The following is a 24,265-nucleotide window of genomic DNA, read 5'->3' as shown; positions in this document are numbered from 1 at the left end:
TTCCTTCGCTTAACATATTATTTTCATAATCTTTACCCTAAATTAACAGTTAGTGATATATTTTTTCAATAATTTAAAATTGAATTAACTATCCTCGTAATTTTATCTTGAAATAATTCCGATTTTTTTAAAGCGTTATTAGGTTATCCATCGAGAATTGAAATTTTTGTCAATGTATAAAAATTGTGCTATTAATACGCACACACTGTTTAAAAGTTTGATAATGCAATGTGTTAAACCACATAATGTTGTTAAATTATTGTTTTTTATTATTATTATTTATATCTCTGTAATATTTTCTTTTCTTTAGAACAAGTACACTTTCTCTATCCAACCGATACCATACTTGATATCTTGCATGCAATGCAATGCACAATTTAATTGTTCGTTTAATTGTTTAAAGTTTTGTTTGTCGATTCTCCAAACTTCTTGTCAGTTTTTTTCAATAAAATATTATTATTCGTTATTTACACTCAAAATCCGATGGTCTGTAATAAAAACTAAGGCCTACATTCCATATATTCCCATTCCATTTATTATATTCAGAAGTGATTTGAAAATCTTCCTCTATCCTTTATGAATCAGAAATCTTATTGACTGGACTGCATGCAAATTTAAAAATACTGCTTATTTCTAAAATACATAAATATAAATCAAGTAGGATAAATTTAAAATGTAATAGCGAATCATTTCTACTGTGAAGATAAAAGTTTTCAATTTATTCACAAGAATATACATTATAGTATTTAATATCGAAATCAGTTTAATTTTTTTTATAAATTCTATTTTTTTATGTGCCAAGAATTGAGGAGGATTCCTAGATAGTGAAAGACGAAAAGGAAAGGATTTTTAATTGAAATTTAGCTACCAAAAAATGTTTTTGAAACAATTACCTTTAGCATATACGCCACTTAAAGAAAAGAGCTTTCTAAGGACTTTTTCCCTTAAAGTTAGTTTTATGATGTCACAATTCTTACAGTAAAATTCTCAAGAAATATTTCAAATTTCACTAGAAACGACGAAAATTTTTTTAGTTATGCATGTTTGGAAAAAAATTAGGAAAGAAAACTGTATTTTATTATTTAGTATAATATTAAATGAGTCTTTATTTTTCATCTTTCAGGCGTTTTATCAACTTAAATGTCAAGAAAGATAGAAAACCCCTACCAATCTAAAGAAGATATGTGATTAGTTTACAAAAAATCGGGCATAAGCCCGCACAGACAGGACAAGTCGGACAAATACAGCCATAACTTTCATATAAATTTTAACAGCGCTATAAAATGTAATACAAAATTGATATATAATAAATGAGAATTCAGAAACTCCTAACATTATTTAACTAGAAAGAAATAATACATTGGCATAAAAAAATAGAAATATGAACACTTTACTCAAAGACATCTACATGCTTCTTGAAATGATTCAAAGAACATAATGCGCATAAAAGAGTGTAAAGGTTTCAATATATTTACATATATAGTCTTCAGAATTCAACCACTAACATTATATACTCCTTAATTCTGTGCTTATACATTCATTATATCTCCTTTTTTCTGTTTCCCAGCACCACTAAAAAAGATGGCGATGCCTGAACGAAGCTCATTCTATTTTTTTAACTAGTTCTCTTAACTCTGTAATAACATTTCAACAATTTTCTCCACTGAGAGGAACAATACACATATTTGGTTGGAAAAATCCCAAAATCGCTGAAGATAGAAAGAGTACGATACGATCAGAAGAGCAGGAAGCATATCAAACATTTTGAGAAATTTTTCTTGCATACTTCTAAAACCTGGGTTGGAAAGGGCATGCTAGAATTCTAAAAAGAATCATATAAATCCGCTTTTACAGTTGATTACTTGAGACGATTTGAGAGAAGCGTCTAACACTTTTGTCGTTCACATGATTCCAGATATTCTGATTAAATCGGGGACAGATTTCACCTTCTTGCTAAATGTGTACTTCATGACAATTTTCATTCAGCTTTAATCAAATGAAAACTTGAGTAAATATTTCCTTAAAGAAGCCATGAATGCCTTGTCCTTTTTTTTCCTTCCCTTTTCTCATTTTTTTTAATTCTTAGGGCTTTCCACTGGACGTACGTGTCGGTGGTATACTCAGACACCGATTACGGCAACAAGGGCTACGAGAAGTTGCAGGAGCTCGCTCCCAGGGAGATCTGCTTCTCCAACCCGCAGAGCATTAATGTCGACCACTTCACCGACACCGACTACGACACCGTCATACAGAACCTCATGCACAAGACCAATGCCAGAGGTGAGATGTCAAACACCCTCAACCATTACTGCCACATGAAATCTATCTTTTTAGTAACATTTCTCAACCTTTCAGTATTTGAGATTCACCGTTTTGTTTCAAATTCAGCCGCAATGCTCTCCAATGCATTCTAACCAGATACACTGTAAACTTCTAGATGATAAAATGGGGAGTACTCACATTTGGCTGTATGCAATAGGGAGCTTTCTGTAAATGCAGAAAGCCAAAATTTTTAATTATTTTAACGATGGAATTTAGGTTTATTCAGTCATTCATTTCTGCATTCTGTTTTGACATAATCCAACATAGCATTTTAGAGTTGCATTGGGAACGATCTTATCATTAAGAATTGTGATGAAATGACTGAGATGACACTTGAGTTGGCTTTCCCCTCTAAACTTCCATTCCTAGAAATATCCAATGCGAATGCAAAATGTATCGAAGTTCTAAGCACACAGTGGATCATTCGTGTAATTACATCTCAAGACAACATTCCTTTCATCTCGAAACAAGGCCATGCCATTGGGACCTAGGCCCATGAAGTAGAAAGCTGTTTCTCTTGCCTACTAGCTAAATAAACTTTTTACAAAATATTGGCCACATTTTCTAAAGTGACATTTCTAACAAGCATTTCACACACACACACATTTCACGTACACACATTTCTTAGTTAAGTTTTTCTAAATAGAAACTACAAGTATATTTATTGTTATTAACAATAATTCATATCATTTTCGAATTTCTTGCTAATTTCCAGCATTATTAAATTTCTAATAGTATTTTGTATAAGGACCATTTTTATAAATTAATCATCTTTTTCTATGAAGCACATTTTTATAAATGGCCTCAAGTTCACTCATATTATAAACAAAATAATAACGCCCATAATATGTTTTCGAAAGCAATATAAGTTTTTTAAATATATCGCCAGTTCGAAGTTTATTAATGATTTTTTTGAAACTGAAGTCCACTTTGTCATGAAACTACTTTTTGAAGAAGATTTAATAAATGTTCTTGAATTGATTTCAGGTTTTAAGTTGTTCTTTAAAAAAAAATCAAAATTAATTTGGGCATGCTGCCAGAACAACACCGAAATATATAACTTCGACACATTTCAAAACGTCTCCTGTATGTTGTGAGTCACATTCTGGCTACATAAATTCTCCGTTCTTCCCGAAACGAATAGCTTTTAAAAGCGGGAACAAATGTTCCGTTCGCGACCGAAATGAAGACAAACGGCCAGCTCCTGTCCCCCGAGAGAGGAAAGTTCGTATTTTATTCTGTTCGAAGGTATTTTATTTCAGATCCCCGACTGGCAGCGGCACGAGATGCTCTTAACCTGCTCCACTAATGACACATTTGGGGCTGCTAATGTGGCGTGACAACTGACAATAGTGTCGTCCGTTATCTCCATCTCCCGCCTTCTCTGGGGAACGCGTGGTGATAAATAAGGCTTATTTTCGATTGAAATGAGGCTCCAAAAGTTTTCGAGTTATAGCCTCATTCCTTCTAAAAAAGACTTTTGGCTACTCTAAGTGTGCATGTAAATAAGCAAATCAAACATCAGATTGAAACAACTAAAATGCCCAGTTATTTAAGGAATTTTTGTTTTCATTCGAGATCATTCCTTTATTATTTTCCCTTAATAGCATGAAAAAATAGGTCTGAAAAATATGCTGCCGTATACTACTTGGATTTCCCTATAGTTTCAATAACATTAATTTATTATTAAATATTATGCTAGATTTGATTAATATCCCTAAAATTACAAGAGGGCTATTTTTGGATGAGTCATGGTATTGTTAGTTCAGTTATATTAACGTCCCGTTTTTAAAGCAACACTAATGCTATTTTCGGACGTACCTCATAATTTTGAACTACTGTCAGAGGATGAGAACAGCATATAAGCTGACACTCCCCTCTCCAAACTTCCGCACCACACCACCAGGGGAACGTTTGGCCCCAACGGATGTAGCGTATACCAGACCCGCTTACACAACGGATTTTTCGGTGGAATCTGGTCTCGAACTCGAAACTCTCCTGTTCGGAAGCCGAGATCTTACCATCAAGCCTCCGCGGTACCATGTTATTGTGAATAGTGTTATAATGAACAGCTTAATAACTGTGTTTAACATTATATTCTACAGTCTTTCATGTTACTGTCGTAATTTGGTTACGTGTAGTTGTGGTTGACTCCAATTTTTGCAAAGTATTAGAAAAATAATCTTACTTATTTTTAAACCTAAGAAATTAAACAATTGATTTTGACTATAAGCTTCACCGAGGCGAGTGTGCTAGCGTTCTGAAGAAAAGGGAGAGAATGCCTTTTTAGGAGCATCACGCGTGGCAATACCCGGATGACGGGCAGCGCGCGAGTTACTTCACACACATCCTCAACGGAGCCTGTAGTTTACAGATTCATACTGATATGATAGGCATTAAGTACACTACGCAAACATTTGATTTTCAACAATACCAAATGTTACTGTATATGCAAGTTTTTACCAGGGTATTGTTAAAAGTTATCGTATAAGTAAACTTTTAAGGTACAATAATAATACTGATAATAATTAATAGTAATAATTATAGTAAATTATAGTAATAATTTCTGCAGTTTAAAAAGTTTTTATCTGAATTCCAAAACAAACCCCTAAATTGAAGATTTTTTAAAAAAATGTTTTTTTTAGTGAGTATAAGAATTCCAGAAATACTCGATGTCTTTTCCTGGTTTGGAGATCATTGAATTGGAAATATAAGATTGTGCTGCTTATTCAAGTTGCATTATACTAAAGACAAAGAGTGTAACCAGTCAGTACAATAAGCAGAAATCAGCTGGAAGATGTACGAAGGTACAGAAATGGCGAGCCGAAAACTGATGAAGAGGATTTATTTGGCAGATCTTCATAAAAAGGACTGTACGGCATGCATCTGATTTTATAACAACTGCTCATACATACACAACGTGCAAAAGAATTTTTAAGACAGCTACTAAATCTCCACCCTCAGTGGCGCATACGTGATGCTCCCGAATCTTTCGTTGGTTGGTGCATTTCGAAAAGTCGCATGTATTTATAAAATCAACTCATACTATACAGCTATTCATTAGAGAAATAAAATTATTTTACGTTGCACCATACGAACAAAGAATTGCAATTAAATTTAGCGCACAACTCGACAAATAAAATTGCTTCGGAAACATGCTAAATGAGAAGACAAGTTTGTGGTGAGTTTCGTCCGAATAGCTGTAGTGTTTGTTTGTTTTTTCGCTAGAACTTGATAAGCATATCGGATTACTTGTCTCGTCTATGGCATCCAAGACTTTTCAAGAAAATCGCGAAATCCGAGAAAAATTCACTGTACATCAATGAGAATGATAGAAAAGATCGATCTTTAAACGAAAGGAAACTATTCGTGCTACCTTGAAAATAGATTTGAATAACGCAAAAATCAGTACAAAACTGTTGTACACATTTAAACCAATAAACAAAACTTAGTGAGAACATTGTGGAGATGCATTTCAGCTTTGAAAATGTTTTTTTAAACTTCTTGGAATAGAATGTTAAAGGTGATAAAACATGGCACTTTTCAAATCACTCTAAAACAAAATGAGAAGGTGAGGAACAAAAGTTTAAAAACTCGTCATAAACAAAAGAAGATAAGTTCAATCCAAATCAAAAACTACTGCTTATTTATCGCAATAGTAAAATTACCATAAAAGATACCGTTTTCCCCTCTCGCCATGCCATAGCATTCCAAGATCATCTGGATGATCGAGTTGCCACGACTAATGGGTCAGACATTGATATGAATGCAAAATTCTGTCCATTATGATGCAGTCCATACATTCATCACCCCAGAAAAGGTATACAGGTAAATCAAACCCATATCACTATATTCTCACCGGACAAGCAAAAACCGGCTTACTTATATGACATCTTCTCATTCCATATCCCAGGTAAACTTCATCAGAGGAATTCAATAGTAACGCTAAGAAGAATTAGTTCCAACTGGGAAAAGAGTTACTGGAAAGTACTTTTAAAAATGTTTTGAAGTTTTTCACGGTCAGAATTTTGTTACATTTATCTAGAAAACCGAGATGAAAACAAATGAGGTAATAATGGCTTGATAATGTGCTCAGATTTCATTCTCTCATTGTTCTTCGATTTTTTGGCAGGGAGAGAAAATTTGAGCGTTAAACCTTCCGCCGTATTCACCGAATTCCGCTTCCGCTTACTCTCCAAAAAACGAAATTAAAAGGGCGTTGTTTTGATGATATTGCGACCGCACATTAGTTTCGATTCGTGCCTTGAGACCCATTCCATAAAAAGGTTCTGAACAAACACTCAAATAATTATTAAATCGCTGTAATAGGTGTATTAAAGTCGGAGGAGTTTATTTTAATTTTTAAAAAATGCATAGCAAATAAATATTACTTGTGTCTACTTCATTTTACTGATTCAATCTTAAAGATTCTTTGACAAATTGCGTTGTTTGGCCGATTCGCAATTATGGACACTTCGCAGTGACGACACAATTTTGTGGTCTTACATGTGGTCTTTTGACATCTGATGATGAAGAAAATTTAGCATGCCCGCCTTTTCAGTTTTATTTGTTGTCAGTGAAACGCAGTCAAAACATCAAATGGCTAAAATGCATCTAAACAGCTACAACGCTCTTTAAATTATCCAATAGGGGTTTTCGGCAATCCTACGTGACATTTCTATTTTTGCTACTTCTCTACGAGCCACGACGTATTTTGAAACATCTTGTATTGCAATGCTATAGCATTATATATAAATAGCAATTTCCTTTATTGCGAAATTCTTTTGATCTATTCGCAAGTGCTCCATTGGTTAGAATTAACTTTAATTTTCTTATGATGTATTAATATAATACTCCTTTATTCTCCCCTATGTTTAAAAACTTCAACTATTATAGATATTTTGTGGTTGTTATGCTACTTAAGAAGGTTTATGAATATTAAGAAAAAAAAAGGAAGTAGATAAGTAAATTTAATTTTAAAAAAAAGTGCTTTTAAAACCATATTTTTATTGGCGAACTAAAAATGTATTTTTTCTTTCACCGAACCCTGCTTGATTTCTTTTTTTCAGTGGTCGTCGTGTTCTCTGATAAACAAGTGGCTAAGAACGTGATGGCGGCTGCAGCCCGTCGTCGGGCCATCAACCGCTTCGTGTGGATCGGCAGCGAAGCTTGGGGTGGAAGAAAGTATGTGGTGGAGGGACACGAAGAGGTCGTGGAGGGAGCCATCACTATCTCGCCTCTTCTCAAGCCTCTGGCAGGATTCGACGAGTACTTCAAATCGCTCACACCCGAGAATAATGCCGAGAGCAACCCGTGGTTTCCTGAATATTGGGAGGAGCACTTCAGCTGCAAGTAAGATGAAATTCCTTTCCTTCTGATAAAATGCTTTAGCTTCAAAATTGAATGTTTTGGGTGAATTTCGTCTTTATTCATCGATATTCCTTCGGCTAAAGTTATTCAAATGAAACATCGCCAAGTTGGTATGAATGTATTTCAGATTAGGAGAAAATATTTATGAATGAAAAAAGTAATTCCTTATAGAAACAGAATGATAAAAATGATGCTTAAAAGCTGTCCGTTGTTTGCCACAGTAAGATATGCAAAATTTAATTGAAGATTAACTGTATTAATGTCCCATCATTTAATTTCTGAAGGGATGGTACAACTATATACTGAGAGCTTCTTTCAGTTGAAGTTCGTGATTTTGGAAGTAGGTGATTTAACTTGGTACCTCCCTCTTTAAACTTTTGTGCCTCATCAACAGGAGGTTATCAATGCTGAGCTGTTTTGTTCATTGTCCAGTATAAATTTTAAGAAAAACTTTCTACAAATTGAAAAGGAAATCACAGTTTACTTCAGAAGAAAAAATATCAGTAGAAATTAGGATTGTGCATATATAGGAGAAAAAAAGCATTCAATAAATAACTATAAATGCAATCCATTTTAACTTTCTCATTAGTATCATTCTTTATATTGGACTAAGCTAAGTTTTTTCTGTTGTTTTTCTCTCCTTCACTTTCTGCGAACGCATTTTTGTATTCTTTGTTGGCATCCTTCTTTTCCATATTCTTCAAAAAAAATCGCATTAATTCTAATCAACTTTTTAGTTTTAGAATATTAATTGGCTCTCCGGGAGGAGAAAACACTTCCAAGAAGTCAAAAAGTGCGCAGATGTGGTGAAGTCAAATTACGATGAAGGGAATCTAAACAGTATTGCAAGGATTATAACAATTTTATAAGGAAGCCAGAAGAAATAAAATTTTAGAATTCTTAAATTTAAAATTTGATGAATTTTAAAATACGTAACTGTATAGTAATTAAAACAAATAACATAACATGGAATGAATGATTTCCAAAGCAAAAATAAAATTCTGCAAATAATAAGTAGAAATTGCATGAATTTTGACTCTGAAAATGGAGGAGCAACTAAAATGCTAAAACAATTATATGCAATCCATCAAAAAGTATCTAAATACATATTGCTCGTATCCATAAAAATTCAATAAAAATAAATCATTATGTTTATCCTCTTTAAAAATATGTAAACTAAAATCACATAAGAGTCTGTATACATATTTATAGATATCATTTTCAGATTGCTATGAAGTATCTTGATCATTATATCTTCAAGTATAAATATCAAAATTATCTCTTCCGAGGAAGAAATATTTTATACGTGTATAGATTGCATATTTCGCTGATGGCAAGTATTTACAGATTTAATGTTTAATAATTTGTTTTGAAATAATGAGTAACGTTAGAATATTATTTTGAAGGACTATGCAAGGAAAAAAGCATGATGATACAAAACACAAACAAAATATGTTTATGACATCAAGTATGAAGTGAAATAAAAACAATGCAACCCAAAACTGTGGATACGGCCACCTGGCATGACTGCAAAGCTATCCAAAGACCTCTGTCCCTCAAAACAATAAACAAAAAAAAGGCCTGTGCTCAAACTATTACGACTTTTTTTGACCGTAAAACCATAATGAAACAGTGAAAAAGCCAGAAACTTTAAGTACTTAAAGTTTTTTTGAAAAGGCGATGCTCGGGAGTCATCAAAAGAATATCAAAAATATTTTTCAAGAATTGCCTGGACTTTTAAAAGCTCCAACGTTAAAAAAAAGTCGGAGCTTTTACATTCAAAAAACATACATTATTCTCTGCACTCTCATGGATTAATTTTTCTCCCGTGAATCACGCCCCATTTTCTCACACTCTAATTGATTGCTCTTTTTTCTCTCATGTATTTCTAATGGGAGCCAAACACATCGCTCAGTTGTCGATGGGTTGTCAGAGACCCATCAGCCTCTGACAACCTGAAGCTGCCTAACTGTATCTCAGCGTTTCTTAATCTTTCAGTATTCGTGGCCCAGTTTTCAATCATAATTTTCATCGCGCCCCCCGCTTACAATAAAATGCGTACAACAATAATGTATATTGAGTATTTTGGATTCTGTTTTTAAATTATTTTTAACTAACTGCCAAAACAAGAGTAAAAGCGCGAAAACGTTGGCGAAAAGCATATCTGGCATTTTGTCAAGCGGGCGGTAAACAGATGAAGCGAATGAAAGCGGGAAAAATTTAAATATTATATTTCAAATGAAAGTCAAACAGGGAGATAACGTTAAAAGAATATGAAAGTAGAAAAATTCGTTAATAAAGTTAACCTAGACGAGGTGAGCTAAATTTAGAAATTGGGAATACATTTTTTCGAATAATAAATAAAACAGAAGAATGACTAAACAAAAGAGAAAAAAATAATGTTTGTGGAATGGAATCCACACGACCGATGCTGTCTAAAGCATGCGCAGAGCAAATGTTTACTCATAGGAAAAATGAAAATGTTCGATAACGCAAGTTTCAATTCCAGCCAGTTTCATTCGAGTCGATCCTTCTATCACTATCGATTCTATCGTGAATATGTATGTGTTATATATGTTTTCGTGTTAATTGCAATTCACCATATTAAATATTCACGGCTGCAGATTTATGCAAACTCATGAATAAATTTTTAAGCTAAAATAAGTGAGCTATAGACGATAGTCAAGCATCAACAAGTAAACAGATGAGAGTGGTTCCGAAAATAAAATCAAGAAAATATTCTCAAGAATACCTAAATTTTGGGTTTACCAGTACTGAAGTAAATGAAGAAGAATGGCCCCTGTGTATAATTTACTCAAAAATGTTGGACGCAGACAGCATGAAACCTAATAAACTTAAACGACATTTGGAAACGCTTCATAGTGAGTGCGTCAATAAATCCAGAGAATTCTTCGAATTAAAATTAAAATCATATAAAAAGCAAAAATCATTTTTTAAAGAAACTTTGTCTGTGAATGAAAAAGTTTTAATTGTATCTTACAAAATTTCATATAAAATAGCCAGGTGTAAAAGTACCTCACACCATTCGTGAAGAGCTTATTTTGCCAACAGCAATTGAGATTGTAGAAGTTAAGTTTGGAGATAATTTTTGTCAAAATAATTGCAGTCCATACCTCTTTCAAATGATACTGTTGCCTGTCGAATTGGCGATATAGCTGAAGATGTACAATGTCAGCTTTTCTCGCAGTTGCGTGACAAATTGTTTACAATACAGCTTGATAAAGCAACAGAAAGTAATAAAGTTGCTCATTTAATTGCCTATGTTCGATTTTGTGATAACATGTCAGTAGTAGAAGAACTACTTTTCTCCTAACCAATAGAACTCAAAACAACAGCGCTTAATTATTTGCTGTTTTAAATGATTTTATGAACGAAGCAAACATAGAATGGAAAAATTGCGTCGGAATAGGCACCGATGGTGCTCGTCCGGAAGATTCCAAGGTATACAAGCACTTGTAAAAAGAACTCGTCCCACTGCGTCTGGACACATTGCATGATCCACAGAGAAACTTTGGCCTCGAAAGAAAGGAGCCCTGGTCTGAATACTGTGTTAACTACGGTTGTAACCGTTGTAAATTATATAAAAATGAGACCCCTGAAATCGAGAATCTTTTCCGCACTTTGTAAAGACATGGGTTCAGTACATTCAGCGTTACTATTTTATTGCGAAGCAAGATGGTCATCACGTGGGAAATTATTACAATGTGTTTATGAATTAAGAGAAGAAATCTTCATTTTCCTAGAAGAAGAAAACAGACCGGATGCCGAAAATTTTTGAGATGGTTTATTTGTGATGAAATTGAGCTACTTGGTCGAAATATTCGAGAAATTAGATAACTTGAATCTTCAACTCTAAGGAGCAAATACACTTATGTTGGATACGAATGATAAAGGTAATGCTTTTTGTAGAAAATAGGAATTGTGGAGCTGGAATTTAGAAATTTAAAGCAAAAAGAAAAAAACTAACAATGTTTGCAAATGAAGATGATTGTATTAAAACTTACAAGGCTGATGAAGAACGTGTAAAAGTTGTTTTTGTAACCATTGAAAATCATTTAGCCATGCTGGCAAAAAATTTTAAAAAGTATTTTCTTGCTGACGACAAACTGATAGCTAGTTACGAGTGGATTAGGGATCCATTTCATAAGACTCCCGAAGGACTCTCAATTGACGAGGAAGAAAAATCATAGACTTCACGACAAGTGACGAAACTAAAAGACAATTTAGTAGTAAATCCCTATTTGAATTTTGGGCAGGAGTAGTGGATGATTTTTCTGCACTTAAAACAAGTGCATTTCGCATTCTATTACCATTTTCAACATCCTACTTTTGTGAAACTGGATTTTCTGGTGTGGCTTCTTGGAAGACAAAATACAGATCTCGGCTAAATATAGAAAAAGAGCTGAGAGTGACTATTTCTAACATTAAGTCTTCCTTCGAAAAACTTTGCTCTGCAAGACAGGCCCAAGGAAGTCACTAATAGTTATTAAATTTGTTTTTAATTTAGTATATTTTGATTAAGTAAGTTTTGATTTAGTAAATTGTTTTATTTTAATGAGTTATTAAATATGTCGAAATGTATTTTGTTTTTTATGTGTATGTGTGCTTTGCTTTCAATCAGTTATCCAATTTTTTTAAATAATATTTTTTTCTTGGATATTCTCGCGCCCCCCTTCTAGTGTGTTCGCGCGCCCCACAGGTTGAGAATCGCAGCTGTATCTCCTACCGGAAAAACAAATTTACGAATTGAGATGGTGGTGTAGTTATCCTTATTAAAAATTCAATTCCTCGTCATATTACTCCCTCTTCCCGTCAAGCTTTGAAAACTCTTCATTACAAATGGCCTCCAGACGAAAGCCAAATCACAATTTCCAGTGCCGTCCTCCTCACGGAAAAATCAACTCTCAAGAAGCGAAGTATCTTCTATCAAACCAACAAAAGTATTGTTGTCGGAGATTTCAGTGTTAAGCATTCTGCCTCAAGCTATTTTCATCCGAACAGTAATATCTCTATTATTCTTCACTTCATTGCCTGGAATAATCTTTTCCTCAAGCCTCCTCAAAAACCTGTTCACTTACTAATCAACGTTCCTTCTTTAAGTACTCTCGACTTTGGGATTAGGAGAAATATCCCCTATGATGTCGCCAGCTAACTTAATGAGCTCTCATGCGATCATAACCCAGTCCTGAATCTTCAATCTGAAATCAAGACGATTCCGGATGTGGAGAATGCAATAAGAAAATTCACAACCTCAGTTATTTCCACACAAAATCTAGCCTCCAAAGCAAAACTCATCCACGAAGACTTCCTCTTAATATCATTGACAAGATTAAACTCAAAAATAGACTGCATATGTTCAACATGCTACACTTACAATAAAATGTACTCCAAAATAAGATTAGTGATGAATTCAGCGAGTAAGATAATAAAGTTTGGAAGGATTTGCTGGAAAGCCTTAATCCTGAGGACAATTCACTAACAGAAAATTTACCAAAACATTTACGCCAGCCTTGCCCATTCTGGAAACTAATGATTTAAAATAAACTCCAATATGTAAATCTGACGCATTCAACCACTCCCTAGGAGACTCCTTCCAGGAAAACCCTAGAGCCTTACTGCAATGCCCAAATTAAGCAGGTCAATACAGCAGTCAATAAATTGCCTTGAAGCTTACCTCTCCACAAGAACTTTCATCTGCATAAAATCAATGCCAAAAAATCCACCGGCCCAGATGGTAGTCCTAGCAAAGTAATTAAACTGCCCATTCCCAATGCAAAGACTCACCTAATTAAAACATTTAATAGATGTATTGAACTAAAATTCTTTCTAATGGACTGAAAGAGGTGCATGTGCTAATGTTTCAAAGCCGAAACAAAATTCCAAAATTCCTAGCTCTTATCACCCAATTATTTTACTAGACAACGCAAACTGTTTGAAAACATAATAGACACACCGAGCACTGCAATAACTCTGGTATTCAACATCATACCAGAAGATCCATCTGGCTTCAGAAAAAAATCACAGCTACACTCACCAACTGCTTTGAGTTATTAACGCAATAATTGCTGAGTCCAATGCAAAACTCATTACGGGAGACGTCTTCCTGGTTGTTAGAAAAGTTTTTGATCGAATGTGACATTACGGCCTATCTTCACATTCACTTCAAGTTTCTCTCCCACCTTAGTTCAATAGTTGCAAACTTAATCGCCATCCGCAAATTTTAGGTCAAACTCTATCAAAACATTTTTGAATAAAGGCAAAATCAAAGCTTGCACCCTATAAGAAGGCCTTCAGCCCCTTACTCTACTGCATCTTCAACAATGATTTTCCTAAAATGAACAATATTAGGAATTCTGTCTTCGCTGACAATACGGCAATCCTAATTCAAGAAATTGCTACAAAATATGTAGTTCGCGAACTTGAAGGCGCATTAATTCAAATTGAAAAAGGGTGCACATGCTGACTTTTCAAGTTAATATTGAAAATAAGCATGCTATACTCTTCCGTAACGGATACGCAAAGAAATCTATCAATAATCTAATTTTTTTTTTTTTTTTAGGATGAACTAAAATGGAACTTTGTAGTTAAATATCTTGAACTCTGCCTCGACTCTAAACTGACTTTCAAAAATCACGTAAAATATAGCGCAGACAGCTATTGTGTCAAGGCTTACGAAATTATCCCACTTATAGTACCCAAACCCCCACAATTTCTGCATAACAAAGTCATTTTGTATGAGTAAATAATTTTCACTCAACACCAGCGAGAATACATCATATCGTTTCGGATTTCAAGTGCACAAGACATCGTATTGAGTCCGGATTCGTACGATAGCTTCCATTTAAAAGCTTTAACGTATAAAGTATAAAATGTACCTAAGTAGTCGTCCTCATAATGAAATTCAAATTTCCAACAGAATTACTTATTTTTTGCCAATTGTTTTCAAAATCTTTAAAACAAAACTGCATCGAAAGCAAGCTTTTTAAAATCAAATCATATCATTTCCTTATATCCTTATATCATATCATTTCCTTATATATACACAAAACAGTAAAAATGCCAAGTCAATATTAGCAAAAAGAATAAATATAGAGTCAAAGTAAGAAGTTAAGAATCCGGCCTGAAAACTTTTTCAAGGGTCACCTTCAGGTAGGAATTCAAACAAGGGAGTTTTTCGGTGAGGGGTCTGACTTTGTCCAACAATACTCATCCTCGTGACCCGAAAATCCCCTGAAATTAAGGCCTTAGAGATAAACCATTTTTTAAAAAAATAAATCAAATTACAATCTCCTATTTAAGCGAATATTATAATAACATAATATAAACTATAAAAGAACACTCACAACCAATTAAAGAAACAAAAAGGAAAGAACATACCGGTAGCAGACAAAATCTCTACAAAAGAGGCTTTTCTCCCGTTTCCCGCGTCTTTACTGCATAAAAACGTTTCGACATTCAAAGAAATAAACAAATGGATGGTATCAGCGCCATCTATTGAATTAGTTAACATATAACCTAACATCTTTTTTTTTTTTAGCCGTGCCAAAAGATTAGTGCGATGTCAATTTTTCTCTTATTAGAACTTCTATATTGCTATAGTTTCTGGGAAATTCATTAGTAGTTAAGTTTTTAATGAGATTATTTGTTGCTTCAATATATTAAATTGTGAGATAATTAAATTTTTGAAAATTTTATAGATTAGAATGGTAATTACTAAGCTTAACTATTTTAAAGTTGAATTCATCCCTATTATCGTAGATACCAATTAATGTTTTACCATTAGGAATTTCGATTTTTAATTCAGATAGGTAGCTTCAAGTTAATTTTTTTTTTCGGTTAGCACTAAATTTTTTGGATAACAATTAGTAACAATATTAGTATTACTAAGTTCAACAGAAGCAAGTCATCAATATATCTCCAACCTTTTATTAAACTGTGTTTATTTTTTTTTTCATAGTAATGTAGGAAAATATTGGCTAATGCACTTGAGAAAGCTGTTCCCATTGAAATGCCCTTTACTTGCTTATAAAAATTAATTCCATTAAAAACGTAATTTTCTGTAATATTAAATTTACATAATTCTAGCCAGGTTTTTTTTTTTTTTGTAATAAAATCTTCATTTAGATATTCGTCATTTATAAAAGTACAGACATTTATTAATTTTTCATGAGGCAGATTAGTATATAAATTTTCAAGATCATAAGTATTAAGTTTATTAATGTTATCTTTTAGAAAATCCAAACTTCTTTGTTACTATTAATTATAAAGTTATCTTCATCTTTAATTTTATTCAGTAAAATTTTCAAGTATTTAAAGAAATGTTTTCTCGTATAATAATTATAACTGCCATTGGGACAAGTCACAAATCTAAATTTTAATGGGTATTTTTTATGAAATTTTATTGTTGGGAACAAATAATGATAGTTTAAAGAAAATGTCTCAATTTTAGTTTTTTTCGCGAAAGCTAGCATTCTTTTATCAAATTCCTTTTTCCCGTTATTCTTTAAAATGTAAGTTGCATTAGAATTATATTCATTAATTAATAGCTCTCTATAATAATATTTACACATTAAACAGAAATTATTTGTTGATTTATCTATTACTATAATAACAAATTTCTCTTTTATTTTTTTATTTCTTTTTATAACGTTTTACTAAAGTAAATCCCTCGTTCTTTAGCTCTGCTAATATCAATATTCATTTTTGTCTTAATTTCTTCTAAAATTCTCACTTTCCATTCTCCAAAACCTTCCGGGGGCAAATGATATTTTCTAGAAATTTTAGAAATAAAAATATCCAAATCTTGTCCGATAGAAATTAAGATTTTTTTATGTTTATTTTTTCTCTCAATCTAAATCAGATTAGAAAAATCTAATCTTAATTTCTTATTTTTTTTATTCTATATTTATTCTTTTTGCTAATATTGACTTTGTAATTTTATTGATTTGCTTAAGTTCATCTGTGGTTTAGTAGTAGCGCTCTCTAAATGAAATTGTATCTTTTTTTAGTTTTATTCAGAAATAATCTTGAATTTTTAGTTTGTTTTCAGAAACAAATTATGAGATTATGTGTTACTTCAATACAGGAAATTTTGTTATTACAAACTCTTTTTATTCTGTTAAATTGTGAGAAAATTAGATTTTTGAAAATTTTAGAGTTTAGATTAGAATGGTAATTACAAGGTTTCGTCATTTTAAAGTTGAATTCATCCTTTTATCGTAGATACCAACTAATGTTTTATCATTAGCTATTTCGATTTTTAAATCCAGAAAGGTAGCTTCGGCATTTGAGCGAGAATTTCGTTGTGGTTTGCAGGAACCACGAAACGCTATCAAAATAGCAAAATAAGAAAATAATGTTGCATTTATTGACTTTCATTGAATTTTTAAAAACATATTCACATAATATATTAAATGAAGTGTTTAAAAACTTGTTCGAAAGGAATATCCTCGGCACCTCTACAATATCTCATTCTCTTTGCAATACCTGCCAGTATGCGATGGATTCATCAAGTATAGCTGAAATACAGGTCTTCAAGTCATCGAGACCAACAGAGTGCGTACTGCAAAGCCTCTTCATCCCTTCATTCAGTCATAATGCCGATAAAAATGAAGAGAATATATCGGTCACTATTCAAAATTGGAACACCTATAGAGTTTCTATAAATACCACACTTTTATAGAAAATGAACACTGACAATGAAACTCTTGTACAAAAATGGATTTTTACAGTTTTGACATGACTTACAATTTTAACAATATTTGACTTAGAGCGTCAACACATATACTTTTTGGATAGTGTGAATGTGCATATCAGAGTGATTTTCTTAAAATTTTAATTAGAAAATGAATTAAAAATGAAACGAATTTTGGAATTTTTCCTCTATAACTTCCGGAAATGGTATTGCACAAAAATACCTTTTACAGTATTTCAAATATTTATAATTTTTAATGTTACCAGTTTAATAGTTGTACACGTTTTTATTAAATTTTGTTAATTTTAAAAAAAATTTATTTCCAATAATAGATTACATTGTTCCCCTAAAATTCAAACCGTTGTCACGGCGTCGTCAAAAATTCTTTCATTCATAATTTTTCATTCATTATTATTTTCTTTCATTGTTGAAAGCAAAAAAGAAAAGGATTCTATTTATAATCTGAATAGTTTGCAAGACAAATAAAAAAGTGAAACTCAAATACTGTTAAATTTAGAAGATAAGACACCTAATCACATAAAATAAAGTTTAAATGCTAATTACACTCCACAAAAAAAATTATTTCAATTTATTTTTTCATTCGGATTGCCGAAAGGAAACAAAACAAAAGTTGTATTCTATAAAAATTAGCTATAATTTTACTGAAATCATATAAAATGGCCTTCTACTTCGATTTATGCTAACATTTCAACCCATATTCTTAACATTAATAATTTTAAAAGTCCTTGCAGCAAATGTAAGTCAGCTCACAGAAACTCAAAAAAATATTCAATTCTATACTCATTTTGATATAATGCATTTGATACAGTTCATTCCATTGTGACCATGACATTATGAGAGCTGACGTACAAGTAAAAATGGATTCGAAACAATGCAAACTTCCTTTTGTGCAATTTTTATTTTAGAAAATTACACATTCAAATACAATTTAATAAACAATATGTTTTGTAAAAAAAATTTCACTTAACATTTTTACAAAAAAGAATCAGCCAATGTGTGTGCTGGCTTGTTAAAACCCTTTTATTTTTGTTTTAATAGAAGTTTCTTAATAATATTTTTGGATTAAAATCCGATATTCTGAAAAAATGATAAAAGTTCTTTTAAAAAAATTTAATGCTTTTGCATTTTTTTTTATTTTGATAAAACTGTACCTCGCTAAAATATACAATCGTAATTTGATAAAAATGTTCTTTTAAAAGTTAAAAGTTCCGTTAAATTCTGTAGGAACTTCATTTTGATCTTTTTAGAACGAATATTCAAATAAAACATTTTTATCATCTATTTATAAACATCTAATTGTAAAAGTGCGCTTTTTTCAGTAACCGGTTTCTTGTGCATTTAGATTCTTGATTTATTAATTTTACTGTTATATTTAATATGTTTGGTTAAAAAATGTTTTTTGTTCTTTTCAAAATTAATTCAATTTATTTATTTTTTTATTCAACCAGAAAATCATAAAAGGATTTTGCGATTAATCAGAAGACTTTTTTTTAAAGAAAACTGTGGAGTGATGTTGCTTAATATCAAATTTCTACTCAAATAGGAAATAACGAAATGTATCCTAAATTCTTACTTAATAGATAAGAAAAGTAAAAGAATATTGTTACAATAACGAAGATGAAAAAATGTGGAATGAATGGTTAGCATTCAGAGTTATAAAATGGGTCGGTCTTCAAAATTTTTGTATTATAATTTTAGAATAGCACATTTGATAACTGGCATCTTAACATAAACTGATCCGATAAACTCTGTGATTTATGCTCGCTGTTTGTAACAAGCATGTATCTTTCCTCTGTTCTTCATATTACAGAAACTCTCAAAACTACAAATTATTTGCAAAAAAACACAAAATGTCAGTGAAACATTCATAAAAACTAGTTTAATTTTACCGATACTAAAATACTTTACAGCTTTATTTAAAAGTTAAATTTGAAATAGAGTGGTATATTGTTATTGTATATTGTTTGAATAGAGTGGTATATTGTCTATTCAAACAATACGAGCAATAACCATACAAACAATAACCATTTCTGCTCGTATATACAAATACGAGCAGAAATGGACTGCTTACACTTTTAAAGTGTAATAGAGATTTATGCTGACGTGAATTTAGCAAAGCTTACAAGTCCATGAAATTCATTTTTGTGGGACAGAATAAAAAACTTTTCCAAAAAATTTTAATACAATAGACCTGCACCAAGTTCAAACACATTGTAACATAGAGATTTTAACTTTAATTTTAATATTTCTAATAAACTTATATTTATAGATATTTCAAAAGCATCTTTACAAGATATTTTTGAAGTATTGCATACATACGTCTAGAAAAATGCAGAGAGCTTGTTTAACTATACGGAGATTCAGAACCGTACACAATGCCTGAAAGCTCTATAACAAATAACAGCGCTTAACCTAGAAGACAGTAAGCACAGGTCACAGCCTAGGAATTCATGCAGGAATAGCATATGCAACTGCACTTCATCTCGTTTACACAGGTTTACAACAGGATATGGGATTTTCTTGAAAAAATTTTAGATCTCGGATCCTAAGAGAGATATAATAAAAATTCTGGTATTTATCAAAACCTCCATTTTTTGTTCACCAAATTTGTCTCCAATTGTCATGTAGTGGTCAAGATTGTCGTGAAGATGGAAGATCCATTCGGCATCCATTTAGAATGTTTGTGATTATTTCTTCAATACTACAACTACGCAAAAAAAATTATGGTATTGTAACAATATTAAAATATAGAGACAATGCCTTAACCCAAAATGTGAATTGTCTCCCCATACAATCCCCGAATATTGACAGAAAATTGTGCCTGAATAATTATGTCGAAAGAAATTTGCCTATGATATCAAAAAGAGTATTCTCTTAGAAAACTTGGAATTTATGAAATTTTAAATAAGTAAGAATATTTTATGATTTTTTTTATTTGAAGTCTTTGATATATATTATTATTTCCAATAAAATGATTTTAAATGGATTCTTTCCCATAGCATTCATTTGATACAATATTCATTTTTTAATAGATGTTAACGCTCATGACATCTCCTGAGAAATTCGCAAAAGGAAAAAAAACTCTTCAGTTTATTAATATTTTTTTCATAATTTAAAACGCTTACACTCCAAACAATTTTATCGCCGAATTTCGATTATTCGGTTTAGATAATGATTCATAAGTCAAATTCGATTTAAGTAGAGCTAGTAACGAATTGTTTCCTGTGCCAAGTATTAGCATACGTTACAATCTCAAGTTACGTTATTTTGTTCATAATGGAAATGTAATCTGGAATCTTGGCTCCTCCTTTATTTCTAATATCGGATAAAGCATATATTTTATTCAGTTTTATGGGGCTGGTTCGGATGACGTCAGAGTCACTTGATAAAACTGTCTATATTACCCACATCTAAATGAGCGTCACCCTATGCTATTAAACTGTAATCTCGCTTTGTGTATATGTGTGTGTGTGTGTCCCGCATATCCTATTCAGGGGAATCCAAAATTTCACTGACTGGCATATTTCAAGTCCAATCTGAATGTAGTGTTCCAGAAGTTGAACGATCAGCTTGCTAACAAGGAGAATAAAAAATGTTTACTAAATTGTACAATAAATGAAGCGACAATAAATGTTTTTAAATCGCAGAATAAATTAAATAGATCTTTTAAATTTAAATTTTTATTTCATCTTAAGAGCAGGAGAAAAGGTTAAATTTTATATTTTCAAAGAAGTTTTCAGAAATCAGAAAGTAATCAACTGTTTTTGAAGGTAATTTTCAAGGAGGTTAATAACTTATTCTACTATTGAGGATACTCGCTTCATTTTAGTGATTTGTTTTTCCACCTTTAACAGGTTGCAGGACTTTTACGTGACTCCGTACAACCAAAAATTCCACAAGTGGTGCCAGGAAATGACTGACCCCAAGATCTCGGAGTCGAACGGCTACCGCCAGATGCCCGCTTTGCATTTCGTGCGGGATGCTGCCTACGCTTTCGCACACGCCCTCTCCAATGTCCACAAGGCTCTGTGCGGGGGGAAGCCAGGGCTCTGTGAAGCGATGGCCTCGATGGACGGACGGATACTCAAAGAGGCCATGGAAAAGGTACACTTCAAAGGTGAGTGTAATCCCAAATTGTTTTGCATGGAAAAATTCAAATAAACGAACGCTTGCACATTTTCAACGCAAAGCGCAGTGATGATGGAGCAGGTGTCAGGGGAGGTGAGTTAAACATCAGGAAAAGAGAACATAATAATTCCCACAGAGAACTGCATGATAAAAGCTGATCAAGTAGGAGCGTTAGCGCGAAATAAATAGGTAAAAGGAACACGAATTATCCCTGGCGGCAATGGATTTAATATCGTCTCTGCATTTGTGCCCCTGTCATATTTGATAACCGTTTTAGCAAAGTGAAATAAGTCTTCCTTTCTGATGAAATTACAAAAATATAAACATTATAAGAAAAATGTATTTAATTAACAGCGTTTTTATTATAGTTAAAAATAAAGACTTGTGTGTGTAATTATATATCCATCGTTCGTAATGAAACGCTCCAAAATATTTAATTCATATATATTTCAAAATTCATAACATTCTAAAATAAGAATTTTCTTTCTAGAATTAAATTCAACACATTGTTGAAAGATTAGAAACTGAATGCAAATGCAAAAAAAGAAAAGGCTTGCTATGTTTGTGTCTTTAAATGCTTAAAATATTTTAATCATTCGAAATGCATGAATCTTTGAAGATGGATCGCGATGAATCGTGTTTTGCGAAAAATCTGGGACGGATCGCTCACTAGATGACTCGATTTCCTTGCGTATTTCTTTTACCAGCCTACTGAGTGAACTCGTGATCTGCCGGTAGTGTGTAAAATACAATAGAAATAACCGATCTTATCAGATGTTAGAGTTTTCTCTTTCTTGGTTAATAAAAATTGAAAGCTTCAGTAAATAGAGTTCAATTTCTTTATAACGGAGAATTTTCGTAGAACAGTAAAAATAGGCCTCCCAATATATTTCTGGCAATATGCTTATTGCACTGCTTCTGGTTAAATCGCTGCAGGAAAAAAATGGCTAGTAACAATACAACTCATAAATGTTTCAAAAAAAGAAACACATATGATATGGATTGAATCTACAAAACATACCAATAAATGATGTACCTCATTTCATAAATTTGGAGTCGGAAATTGTAATGTTACATTTTAAATACAAAATCTTTGTAGCCACAGCCACACTTCAAATGCATTTGTTATTCTTTTATTCTTTTTTTTTTTAAATTTTTCTCGCATATCACTTGCAGCTAATAGTGGCCGAAAATACCATCCATATTTACTAAAATAAACATTTATTCGAAAAAAGTAGGCTAAAAATAAATGTAGCTTTAAATTTTTTTCCAATAATAAAACCACAAAAAAACTGAAAGAAAAGCAACAAAAATCAGAGCTTTATATTGGAAGTGTAAATGGAAACAAAAAAAAAACTAAATGAAAAATATAGACACAACAATCGATCTAATTTTATTTCTTCTATAATCTATATTCTAAAACCTTGAATCAAATAGTTTGCCCTTTGTGCAATAAACTAAAGTAAGGAACTGGTGAAAATATTTTTAGATTATTCATGTGACAAACAATCAAAGAAAAATTTCTCAAAGCATTGAAATGAAGGAAATTATTAAATAAATCAGTGTTGGAAAATGTTTTAAGAAACAGCAATAAAAAAGATAGGCTGAGTTCAACTGATTCAGCTTGTTGTTTACAAAAGTTTGAATTTCTACTATTTCTGTTCAATATACAATTGTTTTTAATTCAACAACTAAAACTGCAATCGCTATAAACTCCTTTATGAATCATCTCACAAATCACCTCACACTTTAATTACACCTGTAAGTTTTTCGAAATTTAATAACCTCTGTATACAGCGTGAAACCAAACTTATTTTTAGAAAAAAGTTTAAATTGCAAATAGAGCACTTGGCTAATCATTATTATATCTTTTATGAAGAGATGTCAGTTAAAGTTGCATTGACAAGAATGAAACTAATGGATTACAACTCACACCTGTATCTTGGTACTGAAAATCTTTATATCCAACAGATGAAAGTGAGAAGACGTTCCGCTTCCTACCGAGCGGTGACGCACCCCCCAGATACAGCATTATCAATTTCCAGAAGAAGAGTGATTCCAACGAATACGTTTGGAGACCTGTTGGAACGTACGCATGTGAGTACAGCAAAACTGTCTTTAAGATTTTTGATTCTCTAGAAACAAATAATCAAAGCAAAATTCTTTAGATTTCGTTTAGAGATCTTTGAAATGCTTCAAGAGATGTGCTGGTTTGAAAGAAAACTTTCATTTGATACGTACCACTTAGATAGAAACTCTTTACACGTCAATCTCAAAAGTTATTGCAATTTTTATTGGAAAACTAGTTTATAAAAGAGTTTAGATCAAAAAAAGTTAAACTAATTTTATCTTAACTTTTAATATATATTTATTTATAATTACTTATTTCATCTATTTATTGAGTGATAGGAAAAATTGTAGCATAATATAATTCATGAAATATCATCTGGATAATATAATAGGAATTACGCAATATGCCCCTAATAATCAATATGAATCTTTAAAATAGGAAGTGAATATCTAAAATCAGATGCCATTTTATTAAAATCTGCTGTTAGCCACCATACATAGTTAACTGTTCCGTAATAGTTGCATCTATAAATATCCCCTACGTAAATTTATATGTCACTTTACTTGTCCCTATTTTGACCTAATCATTTTCTTTACAGTTACATTTATTCATGCTTCATAGGACCACGTGTTGATGAA

At 31.9% G+C, this 24,265-nt stretch overlaps 1 protein-coding gene across 2 annotated transcripts in view; it reads left to right on the top strand.

The window, feature by feature from the left end:
- The window catches only part of LOC129975659 (metabotropic glutamate receptor 3-like), a 171,145-nt gene that overhangs the window by 118,142 nt on the left and 28,738 nt on the right, over positions 1 to 24,265 (top strand). For both annotated transcript variants that reach the window (XM_056088765.1, XM_056088766.1), the window contains exons 5-8: positions 2,087 to 2,280; positions 7,392 to 7,674; positions 21,283 to 21,545; positions 23,528 to 23,653. In XM_056088765.1, the coding sequence (XP_055944740.1) occupies positions 2,087 to 2,280; positions 7,392 to 7,674; positions 21,283 to 21,545; positions 23,528 to 23,653 (866 nt within the window). The remainder of the gene's footprint in view (positions 1 to 2,086; positions 2,281 to 7,391; positions 7,675 to 21,282; positions 21,546 to 23,527; positions 23,654 to 24,265) is intronic.

The sequence above is a fragment of the Argiope bruennichi genome, chromosome 7 (assembly GCF_947563725.1).
Source record: "Argiope bruennichi chromosome 7, qqArgBrue1.1, whole genome shotgun sequence".
NCBI classification, from domain to species: Eukaryota; Metazoa; Arthropoda; class Arachnida; order Araneae; family Araneidae; genus Argiope; species Argiope bruennichi.
The sequence above is the reverse complement of the archived record's forward strand: the minus strand, read 5'-3'. Positions and strand labels throughout refer to the sequence as shown.